Source organism: Mustela lutreola, chromosome 7 (assembly GCF_030435805.1).
Source record: "Mustela lutreola isolate mMusLut2 chromosome 7, mMusLut2.pri, whole genome shotgun sequence".
Lineage (NCBI taxonomy): Eukaryota > Metazoa > Chordata > Mammalia > Carnivora > Mustelidae > Mustela > Mustela lutreola.
In genome coordinates this window covers 33,274,197-33,300,876 of record NC_081296.1, presented here as the reverse complement: position 1 = coordinate 33,300,876, position 26,680 = coordinate 33,274,197, and the positions used below count along the sequence as shown (strand labels likewise).

At 39.2% G+C, this 26,680-nt stretch overlaps 1 protein-coding gene across 4 annotated transcripts in view; it reads left to right on the top strand.

Annotated features, from left to right (window-relative positions):
- The window catches only part of OCA2 (OCA2 melanosomal transmembrane protein), a 455,591-nt gene that overhangs the window by 202,535 nt on the left and 226,376 nt on the right, over positions 1–26,680 (top strand). For all 4 annotated transcript variants that reach the window (XM_059180248.1, XM_059180246.1, XM_059180245.1 and 1 more), the window contains 2 exons: positions 18,360–18,419; positions 19,018–19,122. In XM_059180248.1, coding sequence (XP_059036231.1) covers positions 18,360–18,419; positions 19,018–19,122 — 165 coding nt within the window. The remainder of the gene's footprint in view (positions 1–18,359; positions 18,420–19,017; positions 19,123–26,680) is intronic.

Below are 26,680 nucleotides of genomic sequence, written 5' to 3'. Positions count from 1 at the left end.
TAGGCTCTGTAGCAGGGCTCGGTGTTCTGCCATCTGGCGTGGCTCCCAGCCCCTCATAAAAGACAGACCCCATGCAATCTCAGGCTGATTTCATGGGTGATTGGAGTTCTTTTGTAGGTAATCAGCTCACTTTAGGGTACAAGTTGAGAAGGCGCCTCCTCCTACTTCCCCGCCATCTTGTCTCTACCCCCAGACTCTTTTTACAAAGCCAACATTACCCTGATCCCCAAACCAGGCAAAGACCAAATCAAAAAGGAGAATTTCAGACCCATATCCCTGATGAATATGGATGCCAAGATTCTCAACAAGATTGTAACTAATAGGATCCAACAGTACATTAAAAAGATTATCCACCATGACCGGTGGGATTCATCCCTGGGATGCAGAGGAAGTTCTCATTCACAAAACAATCACTGTGATAGAACAAATCAATAAAAGAAGAGAGGACAAATCAACAAGATACAGCATCCGTTCCTGACTAAAACAACTCAAAGTATATGGATAGAGGGAATATTCCTCAACTTCATAAAATCTATCTATGAAAAAACCACAGCAAATATCATTCTCAATGGGGAAAAGCTGACAGCCTTCCCTTTGAGATCAGGGATACAACAGGGATGCCCACACTCACCACGGTTGTCAGCATAGTACTAGACATCCTAGCAATAGCAGTCAGACAACAAAAAGAAATAAAAGGTATTTAAATTGGCAGTGAAGAAGTCAAATTCTCTCTCTTCACAGATGACATGATATTTTATATGTAAAACCCAAAAGACTCCACCCCCAAACTACTAGAACTCATACAGCAATTCAATAATGTGGCAAGATACAAAATCAATGTACAGAAATCAATGGCTTTCTTATACACTAGCAATGAAACTATAGAAAGGGAAATTAGAGAATCGGTTGCATTTGCTCTAGCACCAAGAACCGTAAGATACCTGGGAATAAACCTAACCAAAGAGGTAAAGGATCTAGTCCTTGAGGAACTGCAGAACACTGATGAAGGAAATTGAAAAGACACAAAAAGATGGAAAATCATTCCATGCTCATGGATCAGAAGAATAAACATAGTTAAAATGTCTATACTGTTGAGAACAAGCTATACTTTCTTTTTTTTTTTAAATTAACATATAATGTATTATTAGTCCCAGGGGTACAGGCCTGTGAATTGCCACGTTTACACACTTCACAGAATTCATCATAGCACATACCTTATCCAATGTCCATAACCCCACCACCCTCTCCCTACCCTCCTCCTCCCGGCAGCCCTCAGGTTTTTGTTTTTTGTTTTTTTTTTTTTTTTGTGAGATTAAGAGTCTCTTATGGTTTGTCTCCCTCCTCATCCCATCTTGTTCCATTTATTCTTTCCCCAACCCCCAGACCTCCCACATTGCATCTCCACTTCCTCATATCAGGGAGATCATATCGTAGTTGTCTTTCTCTGATTGACTTATTTCACTAAGCATAATACCTTCTCTTATACCTCTTTATCCATTCATCTGTTGATGGACATCTAGGTTCTTTCCATAGTTTGGCTATTGTGGACATTGCTGCTATAAACATTCAGGTGCACATGCCCCTTTGGATCACTACTTGTATCACTATTTGTATCTTTAGGGTAAATACCCAGTAGTACAATTGCTGGGTTATAGGTTAGCTCTATTTTCAACTTTCTGAGGAACCTCCATGCTGTTTTCCAGAGTGATGGTGCCAGCTTGCATTCCCACCAAGAGTGTAGAATGGTTCCCCTTTCTCTGCATCCTAACCAGCATCTGTCATTTCCTGACTTGTTAATTTTAGCTATTCTGACTGGTGTGAGGTGGTATCTCATTGTGGTTTTGATTTGTATTTCCCTGATGCCAAGTGATGTGGAGCATTTTTTCATGTGTCTGTTGGCCATCTGAATGTCTTCTTTGCAGAAATATCTGTTTATGTTCTCTGCCCATTTCTTGATTGGATTACTGGTTCTTTGGGTGTTAACTCGATAAGTTATTTATAGATTTGGGATACTAGCCCTTTATCTGATATGTCGTTTGCAAATATGCTCTCCCATTCTGTCAGTTGTCTTTTTTTTCCTTTGCTGTGCAAAAGCTTTTGATCTTGATGAAGTCCCAATAGTTCATTTTTGCCCTTGCTTCCCTTGCCTTTGGTGATGTTCCTAGGAAAAAGTTGCTGCGGCTGAGGTCGAAGAGGTTTCTGCCCACGTTCTCCTCAATGATTTTGATGAATTCCTTTCTCTCATTGAGGTCTTTCATCCACTTTGAATCTATTTTTGTCTGTGGTGTAAGGAAATGGTCCAGTTTCATTCTTCTGCATGAGGCTGTCCAATTTTCCCAACACCATTTGTTGAAAAGTCTATCTTTTTTCCATTGGACAGCTTTCCTGCTTTGTTGAAGATTAGTTGACCATAGAGTTGAGGGTCTACTTCTGGGTTCTCTATTCTGTTCCATTGATCTATAGATCTGTTTTTGTGCCAGGACCATACTTGATGATGACAGCTTTGTAATAGAGCATGAAGTCTGGAATTGTGATGCCACCAACTTTGGCTTTCTTTTTCAATATTCCTCTGGCTATTTGGGGTCTTTTCTGGTTCCATATAAATTATAGGATAATTTGTTCCATTTCTTAAAAAAAAAAATGGATGAGGTTTTGATAGGGATCGCATAAATGTGTAGACTGCTTTAAGTAGCAAAGACATTTTCACAATGTTTTTTCTTCCAATCCATGAGCATGGAACATTTTTCCATTTCTTTGTGTCTTCCTCAATTTCTCTCATGAATATTTTATAATTTTATGAGTACAGATTCTTTGCCTCTTTGGTTAGGTTTATTCCTAGGTATTTTATGGTTTTGAGTGTAATTGTAAATGGGACTGACTCCCTAATTTATCTTTCTTATGTCTTGTTGTTGGTGTAAAGAAATGTAACTGATTTTTGGGCATTGATTTTATATCCTGACACTTTACTGAATTCCTGTACAAGTTCTAGCAGATTTGGAATGGAGTCTTTTGGGTTTTCCACAGAAAGTATCATATTATCTACAAAGAGTGAGAGTTTGACTTCTTTGATAATTTAGGTGCCTTTAATTTCTTTTTGTTGTCTGATTGCTGAAGCTAGGACTTCTAGTACTATGTTGAATAGAAGTGGTGATAATGGACATCCGTGCTATGTTCCCAACCTTAGAAGAAAAGCTTTCAGTTTTTCTCCATTGAGAATGATATTTGCGGTGGGTTTTTCATAGATGGCTTTGATAACATTGAGGTCTATGCCCTCTATCCCTACACTTTGCAGAGTTTTGATCAGGAAAGGATGCTGTACTTTTTCAAATGCTTTTTCAGCATCTATTGAGAGTATCATATGGTTCTTGTTCTTTCTTTTACTAATGTATTGTATCACATTGATTGATTTGTGAATGTTGAACCAAATGCCGCCCTGGAATAAATCCCACTTGATCATAGTGAATAATCCTTTTAATGTACTGTTGGATCCTATTGGCTAGTATTTTGGAGAGAATTTTTGCATCTGTGTTCATCAAGGATATTGGGCTGTAATTCTCTTTTTTGATAGGATCCTTGTCTGGTTTTGGGATCAAGGTAAACTCATAAAATGAGTTTGGAAGTTTTCCTTCCATTTCTATTTTTTGGAACAGTTTCAGTAGAATAGGAATTAATTCTTTAAGTGTTTGGTAGAATGCCCCTGGGAAGCCATCTGTCCCTGGACTCTTGTTTATTGGGAGGTTTTTGATGACTGCTTCAATCTTCTTATTGGTTATGGGTCTGTTCAGGTTTTCTATTTCTTCCTGGTTCAGTTTTCGTAGTTTATATGTCTCTAAGAATGCATCCATTTCTTCCCGATTGTCAAATTTGCTGGCATATAGTTGCTCCTAATATGTTCTTAATTGTTTTATTTCTTTGGTGTTGGTTCTAATCTCTCCTCTTTCCCTCATGTTTTTATTTTTTTGGTTCCTTTCTCTTTTCTTTTTGATAAGTCTGGCCAGGGGTTTATCAATCTTAATAATTCTTTCAAAGAACCAGCTCCTTTATGATTTCTCTTCTTCTGGGTTTAGGCTTTCTTTGCTGTTCTTTCTCCAGCTCCTTTAGGTGTAGGGTTAGGTTGTGTATTTGAGACCTTTCTTGTTTCTTGAGAAAGGCTTATATCACTATATGTTTTCCTCTCAGGATTGCCTTTGCTGTGTCACACAAATTTTGAACCCTTGTGTTTTCATTATCATTTGTTTCCATGAATCTTTTCAATTCTTCTTTAATTTCCTGGTTGAGCCATTCATTTTTTAGAAGGATGCTATTTAGTATCCATGTATTTGGGTTCTTTCCAAATTTCTTTTTGTAATTTAGTTCTAGCTTCAGAGCATTGTGGTCTGAAAATATGCAGGGAATGATCCCAATCTTTTGATACCAGCTGAGACCTGATTTAGGACCCAGGATGTGATCTATTCTGGAGAATGTTCCATGTGCACTAGAGAAGAAGTGTATCTTTTACTTTGGAATGGAATTTTCTGAATATATCTGTGATGTCCATCTGGTCCAGTGTGTCATTTAAGGCCTTTATTTCCTTGTTGATCTTTTGCTTAGATGATCTGTCCATTTCAGTGAAGGTAGTGTTAAAGTCCCCTACTAATATTGTATTATGGTAAATGTGTTTCTTTGATTTTGTTATTACTTGGTTTATATAGTTGGCTGCTCCCATGTTGGAGGCATAGATATTTAAAATTGTGAGATCTTCTTATTGGACAAACCCTTTGAGTATAATATAGTGTCCTTACTCATCTGTTTTTAGAGTTTTTGGCTTAAAATCTAATTGATCTTGTATAAAGATTGCCACCCAGCTTTCTCTTGATGTCCATTAGCATGGTAATTTTTTCCCACCCCCTCCCTTTAAATCTGGAGTTTTCTTTGGGTCTAGAGTGAGTTTCTTGTAGACAGCATATTGATTTTTTTTTAATGATACCCTATGTCCTTTGATTGAGGCATTTAGCCCATTTACATTCAGGGTAACTATTTGAAGATATGAAATTAGTGTCATTGTATTGCCTGTAAGGTGACTATTACTGTGTATTATCTCTGTTCCTTTCTGTTCTACTACTTTCAGGTTCTCTCTTTGCTGAGAGGACCCATTTCAATAATTCCTGTAGAGCTGGTTTGGTGTTTACAAATTCTTTCAGTTTTTGTTTGTCCTGGAAGCCTTTTATCTCTCCTTTTTTCAATGATAGCCTAGCTGGATATAGTATTCTTGGCTGCATGTTTTTCTTGTTTAGTGGCCTGAATATATCACACCAGTTTTTTTCTGGCCTGCTAGGTCTCTGTGGATAAGTCTGCTGCCAATCTAATATTTTTACCATTGTATGTTATGGACTTCTTTTCCCTGGCTGCTTTCAGGATTTTCTCTTTGTCGCTAAGACTTGTAAATTTTACTAGTAGATGATGGGGTGTGGACCTATTCTTATTGATTTTGAGGGGGGTTTCAGCGCCTCCTGGATCTTGATGCTTATTTCCTTTGTCATTTTTTTTTTTAAAATTTTATTTTATTTTTTTTTTAATTTTTTATTTTTTATAATCATATATTTTTTATATACATATATTTTTATCCCCAGGTCTGTGAATCACCAGGTTTACACACTTCACAGCACTCACCAAATCACATACCCTCCCCAATGTCCATAATCCCACCCCCTTCTCCCCAACCCCCTCCCCCCGGCAACCCTCAGTTTGTTTTGTGAGATTAAGAGTCACTTATGGTTTGTCTCCCTCCCAATCCCATCTTGTTTCATTTATTCTTCTACCCACTTAAGCCTCCATGTTGCATCACCACTTCCTCATATCAGGGAGATCATATGATAGTTGTCTTTCTCTGCTTGACTTATTTCGCTAAGCATGATACGCTCTAGTTCCATCCACGTTGTTGCAAATGGCAAGATTTCATTTCTTTTGATGGCTGCATAGTATTCCATTGTGTATATATACCACATCTTCTTGATCCATTCATCTGTTGATGGACATCTAGGTTCTTTCCATAGTTTGGCTATTGTGGACATTGCTGCTATAAACATTCGGGTGCATGTGTCCCTTTGGATCACTACATTTGTATCTTTAGGGTAAATACCCAATAGTGCAATTGCTGGGTCATAGGGCAGTTCTATTTTCAACATTTTGAGGAACCTCCATGCTGTTTTCCAGAGTGGCTGCACCAGCTTGCATTCCCACCAACAGTGTAGGAGGGTTCCCCTTTCTCCGCATCCTCGCCAGCATCTGTCATTTCCTGACTTGTTGATTTTAGCCATTCTGATTGGTGTGAGGTGATATCTCATTGTGGTTTTGATTTGTATTTCCCTGATGCCGAGTGATATGGAGCACTTTTTCATGTGTCTGTTCGCCATCTGGATGTCTTCTTTGCAGAAATGTCTGTTCATGTCTTCTGCCCATTTCTTGATTGGATTATTTGTTCTTTGGGTGTTGAGTTTGCTAAGTTCTTTATAGATTCTGGACACTAGTCCTTTATCTGATATGTCGTTTGCAAATATCTTCTCCCATTCTGTCAGTTGTCTTTTGATTTTGTTAACTGTTTCCTTTGCTGTGCAAAAGCTTTTGATCTTGATGAAATCCCAGTAGTTCATTTTTTCCCTTGCTTCCCTTGCCTTTTGCGTTGTTCCTAGGAAGATGTTGCTGCGGCAGAGGTCGAAGAGGTTGCTGCCCGTGTTCTCCTCAAGGATTTTGATGGGCTCCTTTCGTACATTGAGGTCCTTCATCCATTTTGAGTCTATTTTTGTGTGTGGTGTAAGGAAATGGTCCAATTTCATTTTTCTGCATGTGGCTGTCCAATTTTCCCAGCACCATTTATTGAAAAGGCTGTCTTTTTTCCATTGGACATTCTTTCCTGCTTTGTCGAAGATTAGTTGACCATAGAGTTGAGGGTCTATTTCTGGGCTCTCTATTCTGTTCCATTGATCTATGTGTCTGTTTTTGTGCCAGTACCATGCTGTCTTGATGATGACAGCTTTGTAATAGAGCTTGAAGTCCGGAATTGTGATGCCACCAACGTTGGCTTTCTTTTTCAATATCCCTTTGGCTATTCGAGGTCTTTTCTGGTTCCATATAAATTTTAGAAATATTTGTTCCATTTCTTTGAAAAAGATGGATGGTACTTTGATAGGAATTGCATTAAATGTGTAGATTGCTTTAGGTAGCATAGACATTTTCACAATATTTATTCTTCCAATCCAGGAGCATGGAACATTTTTCCATTTCTTTGTGTCTTCCTCAATTTCTTTCATGAGTACTTTATAGTTTTCTGAGTATAGATTCTGTGTCTCTTTGGTTAGGTTTATTCCTAGGTATCTTATGGTTTAGAAGACCAAATGACAGAGAATAAAGAAGCTGATCAAAAGAGGGACAAACAGCTACTGGACCACGAGGGGAGAATTCGAGAAATAAGTGACACCATAAGACGAAACAACATTAGAATAATTGGGATTCCAGAAGAAGAAGAAAGTGAGAGGGGAGCAGAAGGTATACTGGAGAGAATTATTGGGGAGAATTTCCCCAATATGGCAAAGGGAACGAGCATCAAAATTCAGGAGGTTCAGAGAATGCCCCTCAAAATCAATAAGAATAGGCCCACACCCCGTCACCTAATAGTAAAATTTACAAGTCTCAATGACAAAGAGAAAATCCTGAAAGCAGCCCGGGAAAAGAAGTCTGTAACATACAATGGTAAAAATATTAGATTGGCAGCTGACTTATCCACAGAGACCTGGCAGGCCAGAAAGAGCTGGCATGATATTTTCAGAGCACTAAACGAGAAAAACATGCAGCCAAGAATACTATATCCAGTTAGGCTATCATTGAAAATAGAAGGAGAGATTAAAAGCTTCCAGGACAAACAACAACTGAAAGAATTTGCAAATACCAAACCAGCTCTACAGGAAATATTGAAAGGGGTCCTCTAAGCAAAGAGAGAGCCTACAAGTGGTAGATCAGAAAGGAACAGAGACCATATACAGTAACAGTCACCTTACAGGCAATACAATGGCACTAAATTCATATCTCTCAATAGTTACCCTGAATGTGAATGGGCTAAATGCCCCTGTCAAAAGACACAGGGTATCAGAATGGATAAAAAAACAAAACCCATCTATATGTTGCCTCCAAGAAACACATTTTAAGCCCGAAGACACCTCCAGATTTAAAGTGAGGGGGTGGAAAAGAATTTACCATGCTAATGGACATCAGAAGAAAGCAGGAGTGGCAATCCTTATATCAGATCAATTAGATTTTAAGCCAAGACTGTAATAAGAGATGAGGAAGGACACTATATCATACTCAAAGGGTCTGTCCAACAAGAAGATTTAACAATTTTAAATATCTATGCCCCCAACGTGGGAGCAGCCAACTATATAAACCAATTAATAACAAAATCAAAGAAACACATCAACAACAATACAATAATAGTAGGGGACTTTAACACTCCCCTCACTGAAATGGACAGGTCATCCAAGCAAAAGATCAGCAAGGAAATAAAGGCCTTAAATGACACACTGGACCAGATGGACATCACAGATATATTCAGAATATTTCATCCCAAAGCAACAGAATACACATTCTTCTCTAGTGCACATGGAACATTCTCCAGAATAGATCACATCCTCGGTCCTAAATCAGGACTCAACCGGTATCAAAAGATTGGGATCATTCCCTGCATATTTTCAGACCACAATGCTCTAAAGCTAGAACTCAACCACAAAAGGAAGTTTGGAAAGAACCCAAATACATGGAGACTAAACAGTATCCTTCTAAAGAATGAATGGGTCAACCGGGAAATTAAAGAAGAATTGAAAAAAATCATGGAAACAAATGATAATGAAAATACAACGGTTCAAAATCTGTGGGACACAACAAAGGCAGTCCTGAGAGGAAAATATATAGCGGTACAAGCCTTTCTCAAGAAACAAGAAAGGTCTCCGGTACACAACCTAACCCTACACCTAAAGGAGCTGGAGAAAGAACAAGAAAGAAACCCTAAGCCCAGCAGGAGAAGAGAAATCATAAAGATCAGAGCAGAAATCAATGAAATAGAAACCAAAAAAACAATAGAACAAATCAACGAAACTAGGAGCTGGTTCTTTGAAAGAATTAATAAAATTGATAAACCCCTGGCCCGACTTATCAAAAAGAAAAGAGAAAGGACCCAAATAAATAAAATCATGAATGAAAGAGGAGAGATCACAACTAACACCAAAGAAATACAAACTATTATAAGAACATACTATGAGCAACTCTACGCCAATAAATTTGACAATCTGGAAGAAATGGATGCATTCCTAGAAACATATAAACTACCACAACTGAACCAGGAAGAAATAGAAAGCCTGAACAGACCCATAACCAGTAAGGAGATTGAAACAGTCATTAAAAATCTCCACGCAAACAAAAGCCCAGGGCCAGACGGCTTCCCGGGGGAATTCTACCAAACATTTAAAGAAGAACTAATTCCTATTCTCCTGAAACTGTTCCAAAAAATAGAAATGGAAGGAAAACTTCCAAACTCATTTTATGAGGCCAGCATCACCTTGATCCCAAAACCAGACAAGGATCCCACCAAAAAAGAGAGCTATAGACCGATATCCTTGATGAACACAGATGCGAAAATACTCAACAAAATACTAGCCAATCGGATTCAACAGTACATTAAAAAGATTATTCACCACGACCAAGTGGGATTTATTCCAGGGCTGCAAGGTTGGTTCAACATCCGCAAATCAGTCAATGTGATACAACACATCAATAAAAGTAAGAACAAGAACCATATGATACTCTCAATAGATGCTGAAAAAGCATTTGACAAAGTACAACATCCCTTCCTGATCAAAACTCTTCAAAGTGTAGGGATAGAGGGCACATACCTCAATATCATCAAAGCCATCTATGAAAAACCCACCGCAAATATCATTCTCAATGGAGAAAAACTGAAAGCTTTTCCGCTAAGGACAGGAACACGGCAGGGATGTCCATTATCACCACTGCTATTCAACATCGTACTAGAGGTCCTAGCCTCAGCAATCAGACAACAAAAGGAAATTAAAGGCATCCAAATCGGCAAAGAAGAAGTCAAATTATCACTCTTCGCAGATGATATGATACTATATGTGGAAAACCCAAAAGACTCCACTCCAAAACTGCTAGAACTTATACAGGAATTCAGTAAAGTGTCAGGATATAAAATCAATGCACAGAAATCAGTTGCATTTCTCTACACCAACAGCAAGACAGAAGAAAGAGATATTAAGGAGTCAATTTCCTTTGTCATTTTAAGGAAATTCTCTACAATAATTCTCTCCAATATACCTTCTGCTCCCCTCTCTCTTTCTTCTTTTTCTGGAATCCCAATTATTCTAAGGTTGTTTCATTTTACAGTATCACTTATCTCTTGAATTCTCCCCTTGTGGTCCAGGAGTTGTTTGTCCCTCTTTTGCTCAGCTTCTTTATTCTCCATTATTTTGTCTTCTATATCACTAATTCTTTCTTCTGCCTCATTTATTCTAGCAGTAAGAGCCTCCATTTTTTTTTTTTGAGCCTTCATGTTTGATTGCACCTCATGAATAGCTTTTTTTTTTTTTTTTATTTAAACTTGGTTAGATTTTAGTTCTTTTATTTCTCCAAAAAGTGCTTCTATTTCTCCAGACAGGGTTTCTCTAATACCTTCGATGCCTTTTTTGATCCTGGCTAGAACCTTGAGAGTCATCATTATGAACTCTACATCTGACATATTACCAATTTCCATATTGATTAGGTCCTTAACATTTGATACTGCCTCTTGTTCTTATTTTTTTTTAAAGATTTTATTTATTTATTTGACAGAGAGATCATAAGTAGGCAGAGGGGCAGGCAGAGAGAGAGAGAGAGGAGGAAACAGGCTCCCTGCTGAGCAGAGAGCCCGATGCGGGACTCGATCCCAGGACCCTGAGATCATGACCTGAGCTGAAGGCAGTGGCTTAACCCACTGAGCCACCCAGGCGCCCTCTTGTTCTTATTTTTGTGCTGAGTTTTCCATCTTGTCATTTTATCCAGATAAGAATATATGAAGGTGCGAGTAAAATTCTAAAAAGGTGGCAAAGGCCCTAGGAAAATGTGCTTTAACCAAATCAGAAGAGACTTCAAATTGTGGGAAGAAGAAAGGGGGCAAAAAGAAGTTCAGGAAAGAGAAAAAAGAAAGAAAATTAAAAAAAAAAAAGGGAAAAAATATAAAACAGAAGAAATATATATATTAGGCTGGTGAATAGAACAGGGTCACCAACTTATTTTGGGGAGTATTTTGATCTTTTAGAAGAAACTACCTCCCAAAATTTTAAAGAAGGAAAAACATATATAAGGGTACACACAATGAAGGGATGGAATATGACTATAATGATGAAAAAGTTCTATTTTTAATTTCTTGAGGAATCTCCACACTGTTCTCCAAAGAGACTGCACCAACTTGCATTCCCACCAACAGTGTAAGAGGGTTCCCCTTTCTCCACATCTTCTCCAACACATGTTGTTTCCTGTCTTGCTAATTTTGGCCATTCTAACTGGTGTAAGGTGATATCTCAATGTGGTTTTAATTTGAATATCTCTGATGGCTAGTGATGGCTATCTTGTGTCTGATAGCCATTTGTATGTCTTTATTAGAGAAGTGTCTGTCCATATCTTCTGCCCATTTTTTGATATGATTTTCTGTTTTGTGTGTGTTGAGTTTGAGGAGTTCATTATAGAACCTGGATATCAACTTTTTGTCTGTACTGTCATTTGCAAATATCTTCTCCCATTCTGTGGGTTGCCTCTTTGTTTTCTTGACTGTTTCCTTTGCTGTGCAGAAGCTTTTGATTTTGATGAAGTCCCAAAAGTTTACTTTCGCTTTTGTTTCCTTTGCCTTTGGAGACATATCTTGAAAGAAGTTGCTGTGGCTGATATCGAAGAGATTACTGCCTATGTTCTCCTCTAGGATTCTGATGGATTCCTATCTCACGTTGAGGTCTTTTATCCATTTTGAGTTTATCTTCGTGTATGGTGTAAGAGAATGGTCGAGTTTCATTCTTCTACACATAGCTGCCCAGTTTTCCCAGCACCATTTATTGAAGAGACTGTCTTTTTTCCATTGTATATTTTTTCCTGTTTTGTTGAAGATTATTTGACCATAGAGTTGAGGGGCTCTCTACTCAGTTCCACTGGTCTATGTGTCTGTTTTTATGCCAGTACCATGCTGTCTTGGTGATCACAGCTTTGTAGTAAAGCTTGAAATCAGGTAACGTGATGCCCCCAGTTTTATTTTTGTTTTTCAACATTTCCTTAGTGATTTGGGGTCTCTTCTGATTCCATACAAATTTTAGGATTATTTGCTTCATCTCTTTGAAGAATACCGGTGGAATTTTGATCATAATAGCATTAAAAGTGTAGATTGCTCTAGGTAGTATAGACATTTTAACAATGTTTATTCTTCCGATCCAAGAGCATGGAATGGTCTTCCATCTTTTTTGTGTCTCTTCAATTTCTTTCATGAGTGTTCTGTAGTTCCTCGAGTACAGATCCTTTACCTCTTTGGTTAGGTTTATTCCCAGGTATATTTTGGATCTTGGTGCTTCCCTATGACCCTGCCATTGCACTACTGGGTATTTACCCCAAAGATACAGATGTAGTGAAAAGAAGGGCCCTCTGTACCTTAATGTTTATAGCAGCAATGGCCACGGTCGCCAAACTGTGGAAAGAGCCAAGATGCCCTTCAATGGACGAATGTATAAGGAAGATGTAGTCCATATACACTATGGAGTATTATGTGTGGACGAATACCCAACTTTTGTAGCAACATGGATGGGACATGAAGAGATTATACTGAGTGAAATCAGTCAAGCAGAGAGAGTCAATTATCATATGGTTTCACTTATTTGTAGAGCATAACAAATAGCATGGAGGACATGGGGAGTTAGAGAGGAGAAGGGAGTTGTGGGAAATTTGAAGGGGAGGTGAACCATGAGAGACTATGGACTCTGAAAAACAATCTGAGGGTTTTGAAGGGGCAGGGGGTGGGAGGTCGGGGTACCTGGTGGTGGGTATTATAGAGGGCACGTATTGCATGGAGCACTGGGTGATATGAAAAAATAATGAATACTGTTATGCTGAAAAAAAAAAAAAGGAACCAATTGTTGGTTATTGGAGAGGGCACAGATTGCATGGAGCAATGGTGTGGTGCAAAAACAATGAATACTGTTACGCTGAAAAGAAATAAAAAATTAAAAAAAAACAAAAATAGATGCAAAAGAATTTTTTTTTTTTAATTTCTAAAAATGGAGTTGATAAGTTGGTTGGGAGACTAAAGAAAAAGAAAGTGGAGAGAATTTGTTCAGGCTGGAGACTAGAACAAAGGCCTGTGCTAGATTTACGGTATATTTTGATCTATTAGAAGAAGTTGTATCCCAGATTTCTTTAGAGGAAAAAACACTAATGTGTATTCAAAAAATAAAGTTGGATACAATGAAGGATAAAATATGACTATAATAATGAAGGTTCAAGACAAATTTTTTGAAAGGTATTTTTAAGATAAACTAGTTAAAAAACATTAAAAGAGGAAAGAGTAAAAGTTAAAAAAATTTAGCATAAGAAAAAATAAAATTAAAAAAATTAATTAATTTTGCAAGACTAAAGAATCATTGGGAGAAAGCCATGAATTCCATGCCTTGCTTTCTCCTCCTCTGGAATTCCACTGTTCTCCTCGGTAAGTGAACTTGGTCTTGGATGAATTTCTTAGAATCTTCTGGGGGAGGGTTCCGAGACACTTGATTCTCAAGTGTCTTTGTCCGAGACGGAATTGCCCCGCCCTTACCAGGGGCCAGGTTATGTAATCCGATAGGCTTCACTTTTGGGAACTTTTGTTCCCTGACTGCTTTCTGTAGAGTTCTGGAGGATGGGAATGAAAATGGCGGCCTCCCAATCTCCAACTCAGAGAAGGCAAGAGCTCAGGGCCCCAGTCCTCAGTGCACCCTCAGAGAAAAACACTCAATCACTCCCATCTCCCGGGCCTCCAGCTGCACTCTGAACCCATCCAGTCTGTGACCAATTGTCTCTGTCTCTGGCACACAGCCCCGCCTGGAGTCCCCAAAATCTGCAGATCCCTGTGCTCTTCCAGAGGGGTATCTTGGATCTTGTGGGGTCCCTACTTACAGAACAGTGGCCCTTGCCATGGATCACAATTGAAGGTAATCCCAAGAAGAGAGCTCACTCCTCAGCTCTGTCTCTGTAGCCGGCTTCCCCACTCTAATACCTGTGAACTCTGTGACACTCAGACACCCTGATCCTTCTTGACCCCACAGGAAGTGAGGTCCCTGCATGGGCTTCACGCCAGCTTAGCCTCTGGAGCAATGTCCCTCAGTGGATCTGACTTTTAAAAGTTCTGATTTTGTGCTCCATTGCTTTGCTAGTTGTCAGGAGCCAGACCCTCCCTCTGTGGTCTATCTTCCCGTTGCTTTGGATTCACTTTTCTGCCTGTCCTACCTTTCAGAAAGTGATCAATTTTCTGTTTCTAGAATTGCTTCTCTTCTTCTCTTTGATCTCCTGTTGGATTTGTAGGTGTTCAGAATGGCTTGATAAGCTACCTAGCTGATCTCCTGTTACCCGATGTCATCTCAGCCTGTTACTTCTCTGCCATCTTGACTTCTCCCCCAAGAGCAAGCTATACTTTCAATGCCATTCCAGCAAAAATTCCACTGGCATTCTTCAAAGTGCTGGTACAAACAGTCCTAAAATTTGTGTGGAACCAGAAAAGTCCCTGAGTTGCTAAGGAAATGCTGAAAAAGAAAAACACACAGCTGGGGCCATCATGTTGCCTGATTTCAAGCTTTACTACAAAGCTGTGATCACCAAGACTGCATGGTGCTAGCAAAAAACAGACACACAGACCAATGGAACAGAGAGCCCAGATATGGACCCGCAACTCTATGGTCAAATAATCTTTGACAAAGCAGGAAAAAATACACAGTGGAAAAAAGACAATGTCTTCAATAAATGGTGCTTGAAAAATTGGAATGAAACTTGACCCATTCTCTTACACCATGCACAAAGGTAAACTCGAAATGGATGAAAGACCTCAATGTGAGGCAGGAATCTATCAAAATCTTAGAAGAGAACATAAGCAGTAATGTCTTCAACATTGGCCACAGCAACTTCTTTCAAGACATGTATCCAAAGGCAAAGGAAACAAAAGCAAAATGAACTTTTGGGACTTCATCAAGATAAGAAGCCTCTGTAAAGCAAAAGGAAACACTTAACAAAACAAAGAGGCAACTCATGGAATGGGAGAGGATATTCACAAACGACACTACAGACAAAGGGCTGATATCCAAGATCTTGAAAGAACTCCTCAAATTCAACACCCAAAAAACAGATAATCATGTGAAATAATGGGTAGAAGATATAAGCAGACACTTCTCCAAAGAAGTGGAAAGGAGAATTGAAAGCCGGGGAGGAATCGGAGGGGAAGATGAACCATGAGAGAATGTGGACTCTGAAAAACAAATGGAGGACTTTAGGGGGGAGAAGTGTGGCACAATGGATGAGCCTAGTGGTGGGTATTAAGGAAGGCATGTATTGCATGGAACACTGCATGTTATATGTAAACAATGAATCTTGGAATACTACATAAAAAAAGCTAATGATGTATTTTATGGTGACTAACAGAACACAATAAAAAAATCAGTTACTTTGATCTGAGTTATTAGATGTAATGTTCAAGTATTTTAAAAAATTTCCTTTATGTTCTTTTATACTGCATACCATGAATATTGGTATGTTGGTTAATTATATGACAATAAATATATAAATAGGAGGTTGTTTATAGGCACACATCAAGGTGTGGACATAATCCTGTGTATGTGTATGTACGTGTATATGTATGTGTATGTATACACACATATATAATCATCTCTATTTGATTTCTAGCAGGAAGGATTTTTTAAAAATTATGTTATGTTAGTCACCAAACATCATTAGTTTTTGATGTAGTGTACTATGATTTATTTGTGTATAGCAGTGCTCATTGCAACACGTGCCTCCTTAAAACCCATCACCATGCTACCCTAATCTACACCTTCTACACCTCTGAAACCCTCGGATTTTTTCCCCAGAGTCCAGAGTCTCTCATGGTTCATATTCCCCTCTGATTTCCCTCCCTTCAGCTTTCCCTTCCTTCCCCTAATGTCCTCAGTGCTACTCCTTATGTTCCACATATGAGTGAAACCATATGATAATTGTCTTTCTCTGCTTGGTTTATTTCACTTGTCATTATCCCTTCCAGTTCCTTCCATGTCGATGGAAATGGTGGGTATTCATCCTTTCTGATGACAGAGTAATATTCCGTTGTATATATAGACCACATCTTTATCCATTCATCTGTTAATGGGCGTCTTGTCTCCTTCCACAGTTTGGCTATTGGGAATATTGCTGCTATGAGCATTGGGGTGTATGTGCCCCTTATTTTCAGTTCATCTGTATCTTTGGAGTAAATACCTAATATTGCAATTGCTGGGTCATAGAGTAGCTCTATTTTTAACTTTTTGAGGAACCTCAATACTGCTTTCCAAAGTGGCTATACTAGTTTGCATTCCCACCAACAATGAAAAAGGGTTTCACATCCTCTCCAACATCTGTTCTTTCTTACCTTGTCAATTTTTGCCATTCTAACTTGTATAAGGTGGTATCTCATTGTGGTTTTGATTTGAATTTCCCTGATGGCTAATGATGTTGAGCATTTTTTCAGTGTCTGTTAGCCATTTGTATGTCTTATTTGGAGAAGAGTCTCTTCATGTCTTCTGCCTATTTCTTGACTTGATTATTCATTTTTTGGGTAGCAGGAAATTTTAATCTGTTTTAGACCTCTGGCTTTTCTTTCAATCAATAGTATAGAATGAAATAAAATGACCAATGTGATTGTGTTTTGCAAATTAAAATTTTTATTTATTTATGGATTATTATGAATTATTATGAGTGTTTCTTATCAAGTGGTCAGGGCTTATTTTGTGGCACTGTTGACACAGTCTGGAGACATTTTTCATTTTCACACTGGGGACTGGAAGCCAGGGATGTTAAACATCCCACAATGTATAGGATAACTGCTGCAATAAAGAATGATTTATTTCCTAAGGTCAACACTGCTGACTTGATTTATGAACAGTTTTATATAAATAGATTTATCTTTGTGGTTTTCTTGATATAATAGCATATTTGATTGAGAATTGTGATTTTAAAAAACCAACATTTTGTTTCCACAGCTTTTATTCACTTTTTCTAAAAGATTTTATTTATTTATTTGACAGAGAGAGAGAGAGATCACAAGTAGGCAGAGAGGCAGGTAGAGAGAGAGGGGGAAGCAGGCTCCCTGCTGAGCAGAAAGCCCAATGCAGGGCTCGATCCCAGGACCCTGAGACCATGACCTGAGCCAAAGGCAGAGGCTTAACCCACTGAACCACCCAGGTGCCCCTTCCACAGCTTTTAAATGAGGGTTAACAAATAGCTCTACATGTGAGTAGAGGAGTTGTAAACATGTATTTAAACATGGTCTAGCTAAAGTTTTCAATATTTATAGTCATTCAATGGTGACATCACAGTGTAAAGATCATACTTGAGAGGTGCAAGGAAGCTATGTCATGCCCATGTTTGGTTCTCTATTGGTGCTTACTGTCCAGGATTCATCATGAGCAGCAGAGCATCCCTTCCTTGGTTGGAACCAAGGTGGCAGCCTGAGCAAAACAGTTCTTGAACTCACCACCTTCATCTAATTTTCTTTCCTACCTTTCCTTGGACACAATTTTCTCAATTTGTCTAGTCTTGAGAAAATAGTTACATGCTTCAGTTAAATAGATCTTTTATTTTTTTCTTTGACAGTTACAAAAACCATGCATTTTCTTTGATTCTTCTAAAACTCTAACTATGATGTTGAACTTCAAAAATAAATTTGAAATGCAACTTACTTGAATGACCTACATAGAATGACATTTCTTTATGTACAGTTGAACAGTGCCCCTATACACCAATCTTAAAGAGATTAAAAAGCATTCCATTTGAATTTAAATTTAATGTGGACAGTAACACAAATCGATGAGAAATTCCTGCCTGTGGTATTGTGCTTTCTTTTCAGTGAATCTTCAGTGTGTTTACCTGATAGAAAATTATTTATAGACTGTGTACTTATGTTTGATCCTTCATAAGACATGAGAGCCTGAACTTGCCTTATGTTCACTTGTTTTCATTTTAAAGATTTTTTGAAAAAAAAATTTGCACATAATATTGGGGTTTTAAACTGATTCTCATATATCCATTTCTTCTAGGCACTGGCACATCTCCACTTATTAGAATATGTTGGAGAACAGACTGCTTTGCTAATAAAGGTACATTAAATACTGCAATAGAATGTGTTTCATCCACTGTTACTTTGATTTGTAAAAAAAAAAATCTGGTTAAGAATATGTCACAGATTATGTAAAAATTATAGCAGGGAACATTTTTTTCCTGTGTAGCCTAGAAATGAGGGGAGATTGTTCCAAAGAATATATAATTATAGATGCATGCAATTTTGTTATTAGCCTTCAGTTAAAACTGTCTAAGAAGGAGAGCAAAAGGGACAACAGTGTTGATAAATGAATGCACAGACACAGGGCTCTGCCAGGAGGTAAGTTTTGTGTAATTAGTGTGTGCTGCCACAAAGAATGGGGTGACCCTTCTCCCCTCCCCAGGGGCATTGGCTTAGGTGTGGCTAGGAGTCATTCTCCTCAGTTTCTTGTAGACCTTGCTGAGGCTCATGGTATTAGCCAGGAAAGCCCAGGCTGGTCTTGTTTGTACACCTGGGTCTGCCTTGGTCTTCTCTTGTGTGAAAGGACGGACCAATAGCCCTGTGAGTTCCACGTGTCTTACCATCACCTCCTCAATGTATATGATTTATCAATGCCTCTGTGATATGTAGCACTGGTACTATCTGCTCCCTTCCAGATGGTCCCAGAGGATCAGCGTCTCACAACTGCCATCATCCTGGTAGTATGGGTTTCAGCCATTGCATCATCCTTGATTGACAACATCCCATTCACGGCAACAATGGTGAGTTGCACCATTCCTTCATGTGATAATGACCCGACTTTCAGCCTGGACATGATCTAGGCTCACCAGAGGAAGCAGAGAATGAACCTAGTCCCTTTGCTGCACTCATAGCTATAGAGGAAATTTGTGGCAAGTGTTGGGGCCAGCAGGGCCAGGAGTGCTGAGTCCACACTGTAGGCTGGAATCCATGGGCCTGCAGCTACAGTGGGTAGTACATCAGTAATTAGTTGTTTCAGGGTTAGCCCAACTGGGAGCTGCCACACCTCATGGAAAAAACAATGTTTATTTTTTTCTTTTTTAAAGAAAATTGTAAGATACCAAAGATAGGCTGGTTGAAGACAAGACATTCATTATTTATTTCCTGTGAAAACAGAATGTGTTCTAATTGGCTTGTGTGGCTTCTGGTGCTTGGCTTGGGCAGGATTTTGAGTTTTCTGTGTGGTCCTGACTGCAGCTGAAATTGGGATACATATTAGAGACCTTATACAAGGATGACTAGCCCAGTTTCTGCTGTCTCCTGACACTGCTGATAGGTGTATGGTAGAACTGTTAATCCCTGATGGACAATGTAAAGGCAGGAATGGGAGCTTGCATACAGGAACCTGGGATAATGTCATGAACAACTGAGGCCCCAGGTGTGCTAAACATGTGTGAATGCATGAAGACATGACTGGATTCTGGACAGGGGAATTTTCTCTGTTCTTGTGATGTCGAGGGCCCAACCATACTCCTGCACAACAGCCTATGCCAGGGGGCTTCCATGATATTCATCGTCTTGTAGCACATTGGCCCAAGCGAGTAGAGTGGAGAATCTGCAGTGAGGAGTAGGACAGTGCTTCTCTCTCTCACAGGACCTTAGGCTGAGCTGGCACTCAATGTTACTCATTCATTCCCTGAGATTGTCACCCGATTAACTCTCTACTAGCTACTATTCTTCCATGGTCCAGGTTCAGTAATTCTGAGCTCATTTTGTGCCTGTTATTTAGTCATGAAGTTCTGTGTTAGAGAAGTTGTACACATGTTGTTGAATGTCCTGGTATCGGCTCAGCAGGCACTGTCATGACTGGCTATGATGCTGTGGCCCCACAGAGGGCCAACAACAGTGGCATTTCTCAAGAAGACTAAAGCAGCTGGGCTCTGGGCTTCTGAAACACTGGACCAGCTTGTGTGTTCCTTCCATTCTCCAGATGAGGTAGTCTCCAGAAGACCCAACATGTGTGAACCCATGATGCTACACAGTGCAGCCACAGCAAACCCTAATCTGCCCTTGGGGCTCTGCATATTCATGAAGCCTCCTGGGGAAGCTTCTAGGTTTTAGGACCCAGATCCTCTCTGGGAGTGAATGAGAAGGTACCTATTGTTAGTAATGTAGGCCCCTCCATTTTCTAAAAATATGACACTTCTGATGTTTTTATTTTAACAGTTAATTTTATTACAGAATCATGGAGGATAGTATAATAAATATCTGTATGCTCACCACCCAAAATGAAGAAATTCAAACATTGTATTCTCTTCGCTTTGAGTTTTCTTGTTTGTTTTATTTTTTTATGTTTTTAAAAGATTTTTATTTATTTATTTGACAGACAAAGATCACAAGTAGGCAGAGAGGCAGGCAGAGAGAGAGGAAGGGAAGCAGGCTCCCCACTGAGCACAGAGCCCGATGCAGGTCTCAATCTCAGGACCCTGGGACCTGAGTTGAAGGCAGATGCCTCAACCCAGAACCCTGGGATCATGACCTGAGCTGAAAGCAGAGGCTTTAACCCACTGAGCCACCCAGGTGCCCCTGTTTGTTTTATTTTTAAGAAATAAAACAGACAAACATGACATTCTCTGTTGCATGCCTTAAACTCCAGGATCATGTCCATCCTTCCCTCTACTGAGAGGCCTACCCTCATGAATCTAGGGCATATCCATTCACTTGATAGCTCACTATGGAGCAGACCAAAGGAAAGATCTTGGTTTATGTGAGTCAACATGGACAGACACCAAATGCTGAGATACCAAAGATACAGTTATTGCATAAATTGGCATGCAGCTTTCTAAAACTGCCAAATCTGTTCTGTGACTCAGCAGGTTGGTGGGTGGTGTCTACAGTGGCTGTATCAGAGGAGAACATGGGGAGTCACACAGATTTTCACCTTAGTCTGGAGGGCCCAAACATGTCTGGCTGGTGGGTGGAATTTCATGTTGGTGACATTACAATGTTCTCAGCTTTGCTGTTTTCCTGGGGGCTGAATAAGAAGACTCAAGAGAATTTTATGGAAATACTATCAGGTCAATATGGGGGTAGAGATAGGTTTGCCTGCCTGTACCCATCAGAAATGCAGTAAACACACTGGAGCTGCAACCCAGGTTCCTGCTGCTGAGCACGCAGAGGAGAGCCTGTGTTTCAGCCCAGCCTCATTCTGCTGTGAGAGCATGCTCTGGCCAAAGTCATTCTTCAGGTTAACAGGACACATGTCTGTAGAGATTTTAACATGTGTAGAAACTTAATTAAAAAGTGTCAGAAAGCTGGCAGATACATTCAGCATTTCCAATGACTAGTAATGCTGGCAGATGTGCTGGTGGGGAGATGGAGGCTGTGCCTGACAAGTTTGTGGGGCATTTACTCAAAATTTCTTTCGAAAATTATGAGCATGATTCCATTTTTCCAAGGCAGTTAGTTGGATAGACCAAACAAACAAACAAACAAAACCCCATCTCTTTCTGGGTGGTGTCTTCTCTCCAGAGTGCATCTTTAAGTTGGAGGGCATTCCTCCAGTGTTCATACTGTCAACTGTGAGCTCAGCAGGGAGGAAGCACTATTCACCTTTATTCGTGACCTTTCTCTTCCTCCAATGGTCAGAATAGAACACTAAATAATTCAGAAAATGCAGAAGACTTAAATTCTAACTGGCAGGATCATGCCATTGAGTTTTTGCTTATTTCACAGTGTCCAGAGTCAAAAGAACTAGATCATAGATGGGTTTATCTCTCTAATTTGGCTGGATGGGGCTTCAGTGAAGATTAAAACACAAGCACAGCCAGACTTTGGAAGAGCACCCCAGGGCTTTTTGGGGATTAGATTTGTTCCTTTAAATTTTCCTTATTCATTGAGCTTTCCCCTTCATTTTGACTTTTGTTTATCTTTAATGGTAATACTATTAAACAATATTTAACATTAGTAGATCAACTTAATATTGCTATTTCATCGTTGTTTAGGGCAATCAGAACAGACACGGAGCCTCTGAAGCAGGAAGCTTGAAGCCCCCGTTTCTTCTTACTCTTTGTGTCATTGTTAATTTCTCACTTGCTTGGGACAGAGTGCGACCCAAATGGCTGGAGCATGAGAGGCACTGGAGGCTTTTGACAGTGGCTGTCCACCAGTTGTTTGGAAATATTTCCTTTTTGTTTTGTTTTGTCTTTAATTTTTAATTAATTAATTATTTTTTCCTTCCTTTTTTTTAAAAAATTTATTTCTTATTTATTTTCAGCATAACAGTGTTCATTATTTTTTCACATCACCTAGTGCTCCATGTAATCCGTGCCCTCTATAATACCCACCACTTGGTACCGCAACTTCCCACACCCCCGCCACTTCAAACCCCTCAGATTGTTTTTCAGAGTCGATAGTTCACCTCCCCTTCCAATTTCCCCCAACTCCCTTCTCCTCTCTAACTCCCCATGTCCTCCATGCTATTTGTTGTGCTCCACAAATAAGTGAAACCATATGATAATTGACTCTCTCTACTTGACTTATTTCACTCAGCATAATCTCTTCCAGTCCCGTCCATGTTGCTACAAAGTTGCGTATTCATCCTTTCTGATGGAGGCATAATACTCCATAGTGTATATGGACCACATCTTCCTTATCCATTTGTCCATTGAAGGGCATCTTAGTTCTTTCCACAGTTTGGTGACCGTGGCCATTGCTGCTATATACACTGGGGTACAGATGGCCCTTCTTTTCACTACATCTGTATCTTTGGGGTGAATACCCAGGAGTGCAACTGCAGGGTCATAGGGAAGCTCTATTTTTAATATCTTGAGGAATCTCCTCACTGTTCTCCAAAGAGGCTGCACCAAATTGCATTCCCACCAACAGTGTAAGAGAGTTCCCCTTTCTCCACATCCTCTCCAACACATGTTGTTTCCTGTCTTGCTAATTTTGGCCATTCTAACTGGTGTAAGGTGATATCTCAATGTGATTTTAATTTGAATCTCCCTGAGGGCTAGTGATAATGAAAATTTTTTGATGTATCTGTTAGCCATTTGTATGTCTTCATTGGAGAAGTGTCTGTCCATATCTTCTGCCTAATTTTTGATATGATTTTCTGTTTTGTGTGTGTTGAGTTTGAGGAGTTCATTATAGATCCTGAATATCAACCTTTTGACTCTACTGTCATTTGCAAATATCTTCTCCCATTCCTTTGGTTGCTTCTTTGTTTTCTTGACTGTTTCCTTGCTGTGCAGAAGCTTTTGACTTTGATGAAGTCCCAAAAGTTCATCTTCGCTTTTGTTTCCTTTGCCTTTGGAGACATATCTTGAAAGAAGTTGCTGTGGCTGATATCGAAGAGATTACTGCCTATGTTCTCCTCTAGGATTCTGATGGATTCTTGTCTCACATTGAGGTCTTTTATCCATTTTGAGTTTATCTTCTTGTATGGTGTAAGAGAATGGTCGAGTTTCATTCTTCTACATATAGCTGTCCAATTTTCCCAGCACCATTTATTGAAGAGACTGTCCTTTTTCCACTGTATATTTTTTCCTGTTTTGTCGAAGATTATTTGACCATAGAGTTGAGGGTCCCTATCTGGGCTCTCTACTCTGTTCCACTGGTCTATGTGTCTGTTTTTGTGCCAGTACCATGCTGTCTTGGTTTTCACAGCTTTGTAATAAAGTTTGAAATGAGGGAACATGATACCCCCAGTTTTATTTTTGTTTTTCAATGTTACCTTAGCGATTTGGGGTCTCTTCCGATTCCATACAAATTTTAGGATTATTTGCTCCATCTCTTTGAGGAATACCGGTGGAATTTTGATCAGAATGGCATTAAAAGTATAGATTGCACTAGGCAGTATAGACATCTTAAAGATGTTTATTCTTCCGATCCAAGAGCATGGAATAGTCTTCCATCTTTTTGTTTCTTTTTCAATTTCTTTCATGAGTGTTGTAGTTCCTCGAGTACAGATCCTTTACCTCTTTGGTAAGGTTTATTCCCAGGTATCTTATGGTTCTTGGTGCTATAGTAAATGGAATCGATTCTCTAATTTCCCTTTCTGTCTTTTCATTGTTAGTGTATAAGAAAGCCACTGATTTCTGTACATTGACTTTGTATCCTGCCATGTTGCTGAATTGCTGTATGAGTTCTAGTAGTTTGGGGGTGGAGTCTTTTGGGTTTTCCATATAAAGGATTATGTCATCTGTGAAGAGAGAGAGTTTGACTTCTTCATTGCCAATTTGGATACCTTTTATTTCTCTTTGTTTTCTAATTGCTGTTGCTAGGACTTCTAATACTATGTTGAACAAGAGTGGTGAAAGTGGGCATCCTTGTCTTTTACCTGATCTCAACGGGAAGGCTGCAAGCTTTTTCCCATTGAGGATGATATTTGCTGTGGGTCTTTCATAGATAGATTTTATCAAGTTCAGGAATGTTCCCTCTATCTCTATACTTTGAAGTGTTTTAATCAGGAACGGATGCTGGATTTTGTCAAATGCTTTTTCTGCATCAATGGAAAGGACCATGTGGCTCTTCTCTCTTCTCATATTAATTTGTTCTATCACATTGATTGATTTGCGAATGTTGAACCATCCTTGTAGCCCAGGGATGAATCCCACCTGGTCATGGTGGATAATTTTTTTTAATTTAATTTTTTATTTTTTATAAACATATATTTTTATCCCCAGGGGTACAGGTCTGCGAATCACCAGGTTTACACACTTCACAGCACTCACCAAAGCACATACCCTCCCCAATGTCCATAATCCCACCCCCTTCTCCCAATCTTTTTAATGTGCTGTTGGATCCTGTTTGGTAGGTACTTGTTGAGAATCTTAGCATCCATATTCGTCAGTGATATTTGTCTGAAATTCTCCTTTTTGGTAGGGTCTTTGCCTGGTTTGGGGATCTTGGTAATGCTGGCTTCATATAAAGGGTCTGGAAGTTTTCCTTCTGCCTCAGTTTTTTGAAACAGCTTCAGGAGACTAGATATTATTTCTTCTTTGAAAGATTTTAGAATTCCCAGGGAATCCGTCAGGTCCTGGGCTCTTGTTTTTGGGAGGTTTTTAATCACTGCTCCAATCTCGTTACTAAATATTGGTCTATTCAGGTTGTCCATTTCTTCCTGGTTCAATTTGGGGAGTTTATAGTTTTCCAGAAATGCATCCATTTCATCTAGGTTGCTTAGCTTATTGGCATATAACTGTTGATAATAACTTCTGATGATTGTTTCTCCTTCCTTGGTGTTAGTTGTGATCTCTCCCTTTTCACTCATAATTTTATGAATATGGGCTTTCTCTGTTTTCTTTTGGATTAGTGTGTCCAATGGTTTATCAATCTTATTGATTCTTTCAAAAAACCAGCTTCTAGTTTCATTGATACGTTCTACTGTATCTCTGGTTTCTACCTCATTGATCTCAGCTCCAATCTTGATTATTTCCCTTCTTATGTGTGGAGTTGGTTTGATTTGTTGTTGATTCTCCAGTTCTTTAAGGTGTAGAGACAGCTGGTGTATTCTGGGTTTTTCAATTTTTTGGGGGGGAAGCTTGGATGGCTATGTATTTCCCCCTTAGGACTGCCTTTGCTGTATCCCATAGGTTTTGGACCGAAGTGTCTTCATTCTCATTGGTTTCCATGAATTGTTTCAGTTCTTCTTTGATATCCTAGTTGATCCAAGCATTCTTAAGCAAGGTGGTCTTTAGCTTCCAGGTGTTTGAGTTCCTTCGGAACTTTTCCTTGTGATTGAGCTCCAGTTTCAAAGCATTGTGATCTGAGAATATGCAGGGAATAATCTCAGTCTTTTGGTATCGATTGAGTCCTGATTTGTCACCCAGTATGTGGTCTATTCTTGAGAAGGTTCCATGTGCACTTGAGAAGAATGAGTATTCTGTTGTTTTAGGGTGGAATGTTCTGTATATATCTATGAGGTCCATCTGGTCCAATGTGTCATTCAATGCTCTTGTTTCTTTATTGATTTTCTGCTTCAATGACCTGTCTGTTTCTGAGAGATGTGTGTTAAGATATCCTACTACTAGTGTATTCATATCAATATGACTCTTTATCTTGATTAACAGTTTTCTTATGTAATTGGCTCCTCCCATATTGGGGGCATAGATATTTACAATTGTTAGATCATCTCGGTGGATAGTCCCTTTAATAATTACGTAGTGTCCTTCTGTGTCTCTGACTACAGTCTTTAGTTTAAAATCTAATTTATCTGATGTGAGAATTGCTACCCTGTCCTTCTTTTGAGGCCCATTGGCATGAAAGATGCTTCTCCATCCCTTCACTTTCAGTCTGGGTGTATCTTTAGGTTCAAAATGGGTCTCTTGTAGACAACATATGGGTGGGTCCTGTCGT